This window comes from Ammospiza nelsoni, chromosome 11 (assembly GCF_027579445.1).
Source record: "Ammospiza nelsoni isolate bAmmNel1 chromosome 11, bAmmNel1.pri, whole genome shotgun sequence".
NCBI lineage: Eukaryota > Metazoa > Chordata > Aves > Passeriformes > Passerellidae > Ammospiza > Ammospiza nelsoni.
The window spans coordinates 19072214-19085918 of record NC_080643.1 but is presented as its reverse complement, the minus strand read 5'-3'; the positions used below and the strand labels follow the sequence as shown (position 1 = coordinate 19085918).

Sequence of the window (13705 nt, the reverse complement as noted above, 5' to 3'; positions counted from 1 at the left end):
AATTGGAGTAGCTGCTGCTCCACCTGCAGAGGAATCAAAAGGTCTCTGTTTCCTAGGAGTGCTGAGCAGTGCATATTCCTCATTAATGAGCTCTTGAAATGGCATCTGATTTCTCAGTTTGCCCCCAAAGGAGTGCCCTGATCTCTCCTTACACCCTTTGCAGAGCTCTGCCAGTGTCCAACCTTGTTAGGAAGGCACGAACGTTTTCACACCTGACACTTCTCCCTTTGGCATTGCAGACTCTCCTGGGAAGCTGCACCAATCTGGGACTGAATTTCACTGTGCTGCTGCCTCAGGAGCACAAAACTGAACGTTAATGCTTCACACATTTCCCTGGGAATGCTCAAGGAGAAAGGTTTTTATTGAGTTGAAAATTTAAGTGCATGCTTGAGTGAAGCATCGATCATACTCGGACAAGCGATTGGAAGAAATAACGTAGTTTAAAAAAATTAATTCTGAAAATACTGCCAACAATTTCATGATATAGATACTTTTAATATTAAAAGTAAATTGTAAATGTGTCTTTATAAACAATATGCATAAAATAGATCTACTATACTAAGCTCTCTCTTTTTAAATGCTGTTTCACAGTAATCTCTTAGGTACGCCAAGTTTTTCCCTCATAGAAATAGTGCAATCTGAAGAACATACATCATGTCAGGGCATTAACAGCTGCTCTGCTCATTAATACAGGTCCTTGTAGATCTCCTGGAGCAGAGGATGGAGGCTCATGTCCGTCTCGGTTTTCTTGATGACCTGCAGGAGCTGCACGTGCTCCGTCACGATCTGCCTCAGGTCCGTCATTTTCTGCAGCAGCTTTGCAAACAGCTGCGAGGACTCGGGGTGGTTCAGCTTCAGCTGCAGCTCCAGGGCTTGCAAAAGGTTGTCCTGAATGTCTTCAATGGGCTTCACATTTAGCAACCCCGGGCGGTCTGGGGAACAAAAAGGTTGGGAGTTTATCAGCACCATAAGATCGATTTTCTGCGTTAATTCCTTATGCGTTTATCTGCAAATTCAGATGGCGTTGCTTGGGAGCTGCTTGGACATCAGGTAGTTTGTGAGGTTTCACTGGAATCTGCTCAAAGAAGTTTTAGGATTAGTTTTGGAAACATTTCCTCTGGGTGGTCTGGGTAAAAAAAAGAGTTGGGAGTTTATCAGCACCATAAGATCGATTTTCTGTGTTAGTTTCTTATGCGATTCTTAGCAAGTTCAGATGGCATTGCCTGGGAGCTCTCTGGCCATCAGACAAGTTTGTTTGTAAAGTTTCACTGGAATCTGCTCAAAGGAGTTTTAGGATTAGTCTTGGAAACATTTCCCCTAGGTGTTCTGGAGAAAAAAGGTGTTGGGAGTTTATCAGCACCACAACATTGATTTTCTGCATTAATTTTTTACGTGGTTATCAGCAAACTCAGATGGCATTTTCTGGGAGCTGTCTGGCCATCAGGAGGTACTTTGTAAGGTTTCACTGGGATCTGCTCAAAGGAGTTTTAGGACTAGTCTTAGAAACATTTCCCCTAGGTGGTCTGGGGAAAAAAGGTGTTGGGAGTTTATCAGCACCATAAGATCAATTTTCTGCATTAATTTCTTATGTGATTCTTAGCAAATTCAGATGGCATTGCCTGGGAGCTGCTTGGCCATCAGGCAGTTCGTAAGGTTTCCCTGGGATCTGCTCAAAGGAGTTTTAGGATTTAGATTTAGATTCCAATTTTAGAATTGGAAATATTTCCCCTAGGTGGTTGAGGGAAAAAAAGGGTTGGGAGTTTATCAGCACTGAGACATTGATTTTCTGCATTAATTTCTTATGTGATTCTTAGCTTACAAAGGTACTTTGTAAAGGATCTGCTCACAAAGGGTACTTTCCCTGGGATCTGCTCAAAGGAGTTTTAGGATTTAGATTTAGATTCCAATTTTAGAATTGGAAATGTTTCCCCTAGCTGGTCTGGGGAAAAAAAGGGTTGGGAGTTTATCAGCATCATAGCATAAATCCCATGCATTAATTTCTTACCCATTTCTTAGCAAATGAAGCCTTTACAGATGGCATTTCCTAAGAACTGTCTGACCATCATGTAGTTTGTAAGATTTCATTGGGATTTGCTCAGAGGGGTTTTAGAACTAGTTTTATACTCTAGAACTAGGTTTATCCACTGACACTTCTCTAGGTTTAATCTACTGCAGTGAATTAAACGAGCGGATTTTCCACAGTAAAGTGGGAGTGTGTGTGGGAAAAAAAGACTGAGATTGTTGGGGGATAAACAATCTGTATCAGGCAATTCACTTCTGGAAAATCAGTATGTACTGATAGATTTGCGTGTAGCTGCTGCCACTAAAAATGATTCCTGCTAAAGTGGATGTGAACTCATCAAAATTAAAAAAAAAGAAAGCATAAACTCAGCTCATGCAAATTATTTGATTCTCCAGCACTGAAAGTTAATGAAATGTTGAACGTCTAAGCAATGAAAGATGCTTAACTTTGTTAAATCTCACATATGACAATGACCACCATGAATTTGTTACTGCTAAAATACTTAATACTGGGTAACACATCCCAAATATCATAATGAATCATGAAAAGAGTCAATAATTTAAATAAAATTTGCTGTGTAGCTATGACATTATTTTCATAGTTTGATCAATGAAGAACAGTGCCTACTGCAAGCCTTAAATCACTTCCCTGAGGCAATAATTCCATTTCAACAAGGAGGAGAGGCTGATGTCCATTAAAAACATCAAAAATAAGCTGTTATTTCCTGTGATCTTGGTAACCTTTCTGAGCAGAGAGTTCTCCTAACTCAGCTCGAGTTGTGCTGGCAGAAAGGCAGGGAGCAAACAAAGCTCTTTATAAATACACGGCTTTACCTCTTGGGGGAAAAACTGCAGTGTAAACTAAAAGGCAAAGCTGGCAGGAAAACCAATGAGGGAGCCATGAAAACGAAGGTCAGTGATCAGGAGAGGATACTCAGCTCTCCAGGAGGGGAGCTTCAGGCAGAGTTTTTTCAAAGATAGGAATAAAAGTAATTTTGAGTGTGAACTTGGGTATTTGTTTGTCAATGTGCTCATCTTGCAGACATCATTTATTTATCCCATCCAACTGATAACACCACAAAACCTGGTTCAGAAAGGCTGGAGTAAATATAAAAAAGGTTCATTTTTATGAATGTTTGAGCAGTTTTTAAAGGATACCTAAAGAATTTTGGATAAGCATTAGATATTTATTTTTCGATTACCTGAATGGGCTGCAGAATTGAGTTGAAGTCTTTCTGAAAATTGCCAAATTTCCGCCTTTGCAACGCTGGTAATAATTTAGGGTTGTGATAGCTTTAAATTCCCCTGGTGTGCTGCAGCTGAACTCTGAGCTGGCTGGGCATGACTCAGTGTGCAGGGACAGAAAGGATCAGAGAGCACAGACGTGGCCTCGCTCTCCCCTGAGATCCAGCTCCCCCTGCCCCTGCTCCTTTGCGCTGGGAAGATTTTGGGGTGTGAGTCTTTCAGGAGCCAATCCCAATTCAAATATTGGGCTTCAGAGTGCAGGAGGAAACTCCTCTGGGTCTGGGATTTATGAGGAGCCCCCTGAATTTGGGTGCCTGAGACTGCAGTGGATAAAATCCTGAAAAACCCCTTGAAAAAACCCCAATCTGATGATTTTTTAATGACCCAGTGGGACCAGAGGCAGAAAAGATGACTCTGACAAAAGCCTAGGAGATCATCAGATGTTATTTTTGTATAAGGCAATTCAAGAGGAAGGAAAATTCCCATTGAAGGCAAGGGAGATTTTTCATGAATGAGAACTTCAGGATATGGGCAGTGTTTTTTGGGTGTTGACAGTTTGCTTTACTTTCTCAGTAAAAACCTCTCACAGAGGGAAATGCTGCTTCTGTTCCAAGAAAATTATCTAAATCAGGAAAAAAAGGAAATAAGAGGCAAAAGCTTAAACATCCAGCTATTATGGTATATTTCAAGCTGTTAAAATGCTCTTAAATATAGATCTGCTCCAGACCAATTTGGTTTTATACCAAAAGATGATTTTTTTTCTGGTGAGGAGCTGCAGAGGGATGTGCCTTGCAGGAAAAAGAGCACCACAGTTTCCTGCTATTTATCATGTTTATTTACTCACATTTTCTTTATGTTTTCATTCATTGTCATACAGCTGCTTCAATTGTTTTTAAAAATGTTCTCAGTGACTGGGAAAGGCCAATAACCCCAAAGTTCTGAGTGCAAGCAGCACCACTTTGTGTAAATTGATATTCTACACTGTCTCAGGGGAAAATACTTTATTTGTTTGTTTACTTACTTATTTGGATGCCCCTTTCATGTCCCTAGCAACAATTACAACCTTTTTTACCTGGTCCTCACATATGAAAGTGCCACCTGCATGTCTTTACATTTTATAATCTTTGAATAAATGCATTTTGCTTTTAAATGCCCATTTTAAAATCTCAGAGATCTGGCTGAGTGAACACATGTGCTCCTTCTTTTTTCTTTTGCTGAGGCAGATGTGACTCAGCACTTTGAGGTTTGTCTTCTGAGACTGTCACATGTGTTGGAGTCACCAGGAGTTTGTCAGAACAAAGAAATGCTTTGTAATCCGAGCAAGAGCTGCAGATCATCACTGCAGGCATTGAACCAGAGTGCAGGGTTTGTGTGGCACTGAAATAGGAACTGCTTCCTGGTAATAGTCTGTGATAAAAATTCAAATTTTGCTGAGCTGAGGATGCAGCAAAATTATTGAATAGTTTTATACACCAGAAGCAGGAACTTGTGGCTTAAAATTTAAGGGAAAAACCACACAAAAAACAGAAAAAGTGGCTTTAGAAACATGTCTGCATTTAAATACCAGTTTGACTGCACATGGACAGGCAGGGTGTGGGTCTTTACAGGGATCCAAATATTCCTGCATCCCAACATTCCTGTATCCAAACACTGCTGTATCCAAACATTCCTCTATCCCAACACTGCTGGATCCAAACATTCCTATATCCCAAAATTCCTGTATCCCAAAACTGCTGTATCCAAGCAGTCCTGTATCCTAAAATTCCTGTATCCAAACATTCCTGTATCCCAAAATTCTTGTATCCAAACATTCCTCCTCTATCCAACCACTGCAGAAGATAATACACAAAAATTTGAGTCCATCCACACTGCAAAATTCCCTTTTGAGCTTTCTCTTTGTTTGACACCAGCCTGCTTGAGTGAGTTTGCCCAGCTCACAAATTGAATTATTCCATTAAGGTTTGCAGTATTATCTTTCCTGCCCAAATTGAGCCATCCAGCTCGTTCTCCCTAAACCTTCTCATGGCAGAGTTCATTTTCAGCTCAGGTGGATGTGATATTTTAAAGATGCTTCAGTTCTTTTCCATGTGTAGCAGAGCACTCACTACTGACTGAGGGTGAGTCTCAGTGGCACAGAAGAAGAAAATCTCTTAAAAGAATCATTCCAAATCTCATTTAACCAAAGTGTCTTTTAAAGTTACCCCAGCTGGAAGGATGTTGTAAGGAGGGTTTGCTGCTGCTGCTGATGGCCAAAAGCATTTCTTTTGTGCAGACCAGGTGAAATCCCATGCTCACACACAGCCTCTCTGTCTGACCAGCATGAAATTCAGAATGCAAGACTTTGTTAAATTCAGGATGCAAGACTTTGTTAAATTCAGAATACAAGACTTTGTTTGCCACTGACTTTGTTTTACAGCACCAACAGTAAGAGCAGCTCTGCAGAAATGAGTTCAGAGAAACATTTGGAATAACTGAGGCACAGAGAGGCTGCACTGAGGAACAGTAAAATCCACTGTGGGAGTATTTCCCATCTGTTGCTATTACAGTTAATTTGTCAGCTCCTTATTGCTGTGATTTGGGCTTTTTGCCTTTTGAGATAACATGCACAAGCAGCTGTTTGGTTATCAAAAGGCTAAAGAGTTTTATAGGATTTGTGGCAAATTCCAAACACTTCCCAAGGAAAAGCTTTCCATGTGTGATGTTCCAGCTGGAAATATCTTTCCCTTTCCTTTCTCCCCTTCTGTTAGAGCTGCACAAGAGCCAGTCCCCCTGGAGCCAGCAGAATTAGCAAAATTTCACCAGGTAATCACAGATTCACTGACGTTTAGGGCTTTTTGTGTTTCACAAAGTGGTTTTGTGTTAGAGATGTTTGTACACAGGATTTTGTGAAGGGATTTAAGTATTGCAGGGTTCCTGCAGCAAGTCAAGTCCTCGAGGTGCTCTGCTTTGGAAATCCTGTTCTCAGTGAAATCCCCTGCTGTATTCAAATAGTTCTTACACAAATACAATTTTGCAAGGGTGAAGCTCTTACAGAAACGTCTGGGACAGCTGAGAAATTGGACCCAGTTTTATATCACACAAGATATTTTAACACGCAGTTCAATAGATATCGTATCTGGCTGTAAATTCCATGATAAAAGCTTTCTTTAATTGGCAACAAATCTTAATTGTTTTCAAAACATGAACTTTTTTGTTTTTTTCAAGCAGCTGTCATGTTTTTTTGAAAAAAAGTTCGGCAAAAAGATAGGAAGGTCTTTGTTGAAATTAAAGGATCTTCCTAGAAAGGATTGATTTATATTTAAATGGATTTATATGTCTCTACAGATTTGTTTCAGAGTTTTGCTACAGTGACTTGATTGGAATTCATTAGTTCTTTACAAGCCTCTGTTTACAAATTATTCTGGAAAAAAAAAGAGTCATGCTGATAAATCTGGTTCAACCCAGTTAATGATTGTGTGTGAATCTCTGTCCTCCTGCAATCTAAAACCTGACATTGGTTACATCATTCCTGTTTCCTCTGGTAGAAACCAAACCCTGCTGAGGACAGGGCTCTGCTGAACACAAGTTCCCTTTTTGCAGCGAGGAGTGAATTTTGAGAGGCCTTTGCTCATCTGTCACATTTCATTATACCAAACCCACAAAATATTGGCATGTTCTGAGCAGTGCCCTGAGAGGCTTGTGCCATTTCTCCTTTTCGTCTCCTCATAAAAACCAACCAAAAATACCTCAGCAAGGTGTTTTCCTTCCTGAATGAATGCAGAGCCCTGGGGGATCACAGTGCCCAAGGTTTGCACAAGGAAATTCCTGGGAGGAATTCTTGTTGGGAGCAGAGTCAGCAGCACAAATTCTGCTGTGACCCCTTGTTTTTCCTGAATGAAACCCAGTGCCAGGAGGAGCTGGAGGTGAATTTAAATGCAGATATACCTCAGAGTGCCCTGCCAGCAGCAGGGCTGCTTTTAGAACAATAGCACGAGGTTGTGTCTGATTGCTGAAATGTAATTTAATAACAAAATCCTCGGTTGCTCTGCGGAGGAGCCGAATCCAGAACATTCAGCACATTCCTGCCATGGATCTGTGCAGCTCCACCTTGGGCCAAAATACACACAAATCAGTGGGGCAAGATTTTATTTGTGCAACATCACTGCCTTGGGAGTGTTGGCCAAAGGAACAGAGCTTCAATGTGTCTGGAATAAATCTGGAGGTGTCTGAGTGAAATAAATCCTGGTAGGCAGCACTAATTCCCAAACCAGAGGAGTGACATCACCTCAGGAGCACAGAACACACTGGCTGGCTGCAGAAAAACTGAAATTCATTTTTTTCAGTTGAATGTGGGCAGTCTGATACCTGGGATTTCATGCTTTGCTCAAAGCATGATGTGTGAAGATACAGCTGAGGAAAGCTGAACAAGCACACAATGCCTTTGTGTGTTTTCTTTTTTTAGGTTGTTTTCTTGCACAAATGGAAGAACACTGAAAAACACCATAACACTGTAAGCCCAACACCACCTATGCTTTGGAATTGTTCTGGAGCCAAAGCTGTTTGTGGGCAATTAGCAAGCCACACAATCTAATTGAGGGTTCAAAAAACAAAAAATCTCCTGCAGAATTTTAGCTCCTGGCAGCAAAATTCCACTCTTCCTGTTTTCCAAAAGATAGCCCTGATTTTGTTTTGTGCCTAAATGAACTGATGACTCAGCAGGCATTTCCAGCTCCATCACTAATATCAGGGCATTTCCATTTTCAGTTTCTGTCTGGAATTGAATGAAAGGTGAACAATAAAAAGAGATTTGAAAATTACTAAAAAAGCCCTGTGCAAATGCACTTGCTCCCAGTATGCAGTGCTGAGAACTTTGCTGTTTGGGCAGGAGTTAAAGGCGTCAATTCCATAAAAATTCTCTGAAATCCCATATAAATAAGAGAGCACTTACCTCCACTTAGGATAATGACAGCTATAAATATTGCCAGGTCACTGTCATCTAATTCCAGTGCATTGAACTTCACAGCAAACTCAAACTTGGGCTCCATAAAGTCACAAAAAGGTTTCCTCAGGCTCTTCAGGAACTCCCGCGTCATGAACCCCTGTCCATCGGATATGAGAACCCCATCTTTATTCATCAGGGAGGCCAGCAGGGTGTAGATGATCTCGTGGACCCCATATTTGAGCAGAGTCACTTGGTCGTTGAGGTCGAGGTTGACGAAGCCCGGGATGTTCTTGGCGAACTCGGTGATCTCCTGCACGGCCTCCACGGAGCGGAACTGGCAGCGCTGGAAGATGCGGATGGCCACCTCCTTGTTCTCCTCCTGCAGGGGGGACACGTGCTTGCACTTGATCTGGTCTTCCCCCATCATCAAAGAGTTCATGTCATAAATAACGAAGGGCTGAAACAAAGGGAAATTCCAGTTACTCCCAAATGTCCTCCCCGAGAGCGTCGGGCTCCTGAGGAACCCCAAGAGAACTCAGCAGCAACTCCTCAGACATCTCTGTCAAGGGTTCCCAAAGTGTTTAATTATCCTAAAGTGTTGCAGGAACCTGCCAAGGGTTCTCCAAAGAGTTAAATTGTCCTGAGGAACCTAAAAGTTCCCCAAATAGGTAAATTTTCCTGAGGAACCCATCAGGGTTTCTCAAATAGTTAAATTCTCCTGTCACGGGTTCCCCAAATTGTCCTGAGGAACTGATCAAAGGTTCCCCAAAGTGTTAAATTGTCCTGAGGAACCTGTCAAGGGCTCCCCAAAGTGTTAAATTGTCCTGAGGAATCTGTCAAGGGCTCCCCAAATAGGTAAATTGTCCTGAGGAACCTAAAGGGTTCCCCAAATAGTTAAATCATCCTGAGGGACTTGTCAAGAGTTTCCAAATAGTTAAATTGTCCTGAGAAACCTAACAAGGGTTTCCAAAGAGTTAAATTGTCCTCAGGAACCTAAGGGGTTCTGCAAAGAGTAAAATTGTCCTGAAAAACCTATCAAGGGCTCCCCAAATTGTCCTGAGGAGTCCATCAAGGGTTCCCCAAAGAGTTAAATTGTCCTGAGGAACCTAAAGGGTTGCCCAAAGAGTTAAATAGTCATGAGGAACCTATTGAGGGCTCCTCAAAGTGTTAAATTGTCCTGAGGAACCTGTCAAGGGCTCTCCAAAGAGGTAAATTGTCCTGAAAAACCTAAAGGGTTCCGTAAAAGTTAAATTGTCCTGAGGAATGCATCAAGGGCTCCCCAAATAGCTAAATTGCCCTGAGGAACCTGTCAAGGGTTCCCCAAATAGTTAAATTGTCCTGAGGAACCTGTCAAGGGCTCTCCAAATAATTGAATTGTCCTGAGAAACCTAAAGGGTTCCCCAAATAGGTAAATTGTCCTGAAAAACCTATCAAGGGCCCCCAAATTGTCCTGAGGAACCCATCAAGGGCTCCCCAAAGAGTTAAATTGTCCTAAACCTACAAAAACAAATATCCTCACAATGTTAAAATGATTTACAAAAAGGCCAAGCAAAGGGGGGAAGGAACGCTATTTTAAAGTACCCAGAGTTTTGCCTTTTCCTTTGTTTGTTTGCTTTTTGTTTTATAGAATTTTCTGTCATTCCAGAACTGAAAGTTTGGAATGTTGAACAAAAGGTTGAAATGATACTACTTTTACCTAAATTATAACAGCTTCTATAAAAGAGAATCTAATGAGTGGAAAGGAACCGTCTTTTTTTTTTTTTGTAGAGAGACAGAGAAAATCTCATTTTGATTCCTTTATTTACTTTCATGTTCCTTCCATGTTCTATCCTAGGAAACACTGCAAGTAATATCAACTTTATGGTATTGATTAACTGATAAATGAGACCTTTTGCTGTTAACTCCTGTAGAAATAACAACATTAGGATATGTTTAAACCCACTCAACTTGTCTTTGGGAAAGCAAAAACAAATACCATGCTACAAACCACAATTCAGAACACAAAAATGAGGCTGACTGTGAAATAAACTCAACTGGAACAAATCAATTTTGAAAGCAGCTTAGCAAGAGTTATGCCAGAATACTTGCATTAGGATCTGGAAACAATCTCTTCTAGAATATGCAAAAGAAGTTCCTGGGTTTAAAGAAGTGGTTATGTGAGGATTTCTCAAATTCATTTGAAGAATCTTTTCCTCAAGAAGATTAATGACTGAATAGTTCATTGCTGCACTGAACAAATCTCACTGATAGGAATAGGTTTGTCAACATACTTGATTAATTAATTAAAATACAAGGAATTATACTCCAACAATCAGGCAAAAGAAATAATTTTTAAATGGAGGGTCATTTATGATTGCAGGTTGTAAAAAGGATGCTGATTCTCGTGGTTTTATGCTTACAGCTCCAGACCACGACATTCCAGGAGGGATTAAATGATTTTCCCACTTGCACTGAGGATTTCAGTGTGAAACTGAAACAACAAACACAGTGCACTGAGAAAAGCCAGGAGAGCAGGAATTGTTCAGGTAATGGCATTTTGGCAGCAGCAAAGCCATTAAATACATATCTGCACACATGGAATAGTGGAGTAACAGGACTGCAGCAGATGCTTTCAAAATGCATATTTTGGTTCTAGTGGGCAATTTCTTCTTGCTCTTTCTAGTGGGAGCACCAAGTACAAGAAAAAGTCATTATTATTCTGTGCCCACGTGCTTTAGAAAGCTGATATTAATATTACACCACTGGCCTATCCATGATAGATGAAAATCAAGAAAGAGCTCAAAATAGCCAAAGATTTTTTAATATAAGGATTTAGATGAACTTGAGAGTAGAATCATATGTCAAATGAGCTCTGTATACCCCAGGAGATGATGAATAACTAATTCTAGGTTTGATACACTCACTTGCATATCCAAGCATTTTAAATTAATTCAGATCATACAGCAACTAAAAAATAACATGAATATAAACTATGCCCATAGTAAACACTTTGATGCTCCAGAGCACCACATCCATTGATAAAAACATGAAAGTTGTAACCATTAAATCCTGAATGTCACTCTTGCAGTGGTATCTTCAAGAAAGACTTGAAAGTTGGCAGCACTGAAAAGCTGGATTCTGTCTACTGCCTTATTGCTGTTTCTAATGTGCCAAAGTTTACAAACTCCCAAGAAAAAAAGGAGAAATAATTGATGCAATTATAAATTTACTGGGTGAGAATTTCAGTGGTGGAACTTTCAGGCACAAGCAGGTTGCACATCAGTTTCTGCAGAATAAATAAACTTAACTAATTCAAACTTTATGCTGAAAAGTTACATTGTTAGTGCCCATCACATCTTTTATGTGAGGGGTCAACCAATTTCTGGACAACATTAAAATTGTTATTTTAATTGCCTTTAAGGAAAGGAAGCCTTTTTGGAGCCTGAAGTATCTCTGAGTTCTGTGATGTCTTTGAAATTATTAAGGAAAATAAAATACACTCTCTGTTGTAATCCTGACAATAAAATTTCTGCCAATGATTCTAGAAAATACATCATGCTAAGAGTTATGAGTTGTGGAAAACTATTTTGTTCTTTAGGTATTAAAATACTGTTACTAACATGATCAGATATTATTTATGCTCCTCTCACTGATACAGAAGATTATTATGGATGCCAAATGAAGTTTCTAAGGCAACCCACAAATCCACTTATCACTATTCCTTGCTTTTCCAAGATTTTCCTGTCAATTCTTCTAAAATTCCAAGTGCACCAACACACACAGGGCACTGATGTGACCTGAGCTAAACCAGAGAAAAGCAGGAGTTCATCAGAGCTTCATAAGAACAAGCATCACATAAGAATGTGCTGGGGCTGGAATCATTTGCCACTTAGGAAAAGGAATATTCCTCAGGGAGCAGCAATTCCTGACAGCTGGAGAGCCACCTTAAACAGATAGTGTGGGAGATAACCTCTGGGCAAGGAGAGGGAAAACGGGAAGAGAGGATCAGGGAATACAAAAAGGTTAAGGTGACCTTCAAATTCTTGTCCTGGTTTCAAGTATTTTATTAGGTGAACTTGGAGTTTTTTCAAATAATGTTTACTTATCCTATCTAAAAACATTTCCTGTGTTTCAGAGATAGCTTGAAATGTGTAACTGCCAACAGCAAAGTGGGGTTTTTTGGTGGTGATTTTTTTAGTTTCGGTGTTTTGCATTTTGGCTTTTTTTAAGAACTGCGCTGTCAGCTCGGCAAATCATTTACTGGGAAAAAAGGAAGAAACAGAAAGAAGAGGGAACTGACTGATTTGTCTGTCGTCTTTCCTGTCAGGATGGCCCTCGCCTTGGCTTTGGTCAGAGGGAAGGACTTGATGTAGGAGTCGTAGAGGTGCTTGGCCAGCGCGCGCAGGTCGGCCGACTCGGGGTTCAGCTGCTCGATGTCGCTGGAGATCTCCGCCAGCAGCTTCTCCTTCTCCGCCTGCGGCATCCGCCCGAACCTGATGGCTGAGAGCACCACAGAGTTACAAAAACCCGCACCTGAGCGGCTTTCCTGCCACCTTTGCACCTGCACTTGCACCTCAAGAAGCACTTTTGAGTTTTTGTCGCCTTTCGGTGCAGAAGTTTGTGCCGAACGGGGTTAGGCAAGTAAGGAAAGAGAATTTTCTGCATTTAGGCAAAACAGCTGGAGAGCTGTAAAGAAATGTAAACAAACAAATCATCTCTGTGCCCATTATCATACCTTGCTTAGAAATGCCAACCCCCTGGTTCTACCTCCAATCTACATAAAATGCAAAGAATATTTAAGATATGAAAGTTCTTTTGGCTCAGGATGGGAACCACCATTGAGCTTTGTATTGTTCTGGGCAAATCACCACATGGATCTGAGGTTCTTCATTTGTTTAGAAACAAAACCCCCACATGCCTTGCAGGAAGGAATTCCTAAACAGTTGAGCAGAATTGAACGCAGCAAGCGCTATAAATTGTTAACATCAGAATGAAGGAATGGGGAAGGAGGCTGTACAGGGAATAAAAACCTGGAAAAGGCTGAGTTGTTAATGGCACCTCTATGCATGTGTAGTATTGAAAAACCAGGAATTGGTTCTACCTCATCAGATGAGCTCAAAATTGCTCAGATCTCCTCTGCACCTCCTACTTTTCCGTCATGTACTTCCTAGCCAAGATTATTTATCCATGTGGGGCCTGAATGTTCCATATGAGCCATCAAAATCAAGACTGATTTATCACATGATATTTCAGTAAACAGAATTTAGTTTGTTTTATGGAAACAAAACAGAACAAAAGAGCATCCAAATAAGAGACGGAAGGAAGAAATCAAGGTTTGCATTTTGGCCCTAGGGGGAAATAGAAATATTATGAATATTTTTCCAGTGATTAGTGTGTTCCTTGGATAAAGGAAAAGTGCTGCTAAGATCATATAGAGATGATTTTAGTGGGGATGTTTATTTTGGAAACAAGCAGCCACTTTTCTGTGTTTGCTGCAATGTGTTGATGGGCAAACAGGACATTTTTTTCCAAGAATAA

General features: G+C 40.6%; 1 protein-coding gene across 1 annotated transcript in view; it reads right to left on the bottom strand.

Annotated features, from left to right (window-relative positions):
* Window positions 1-340: 340 nt before the first annotated feature.
* Window positions 341-13705, bottom strand: part of PPARG (peroxisome proliferator activated receptor gamma) — a 56357-nt gene continuing 42992 nt past the window's right edge. The window contains exons 5-7 of the mRNA XM_059479989.1: window positions 12468-12667; window positions 8195-8645; window positions 341-932 (exon numbers count right to left, since the gene is read on the bottom strand). Coding sequence (XP_059335972.1) covers window positions 685-932; window positions 8195-8645; window positions 12468-12667 — 899 coding nt within the window. The 3' untranslated portion in view covers window positions 341-684. The remainder of the gene's footprint in view (window positions 933-8194; window positions 8646-12467; window positions 12668-13705) is intronic.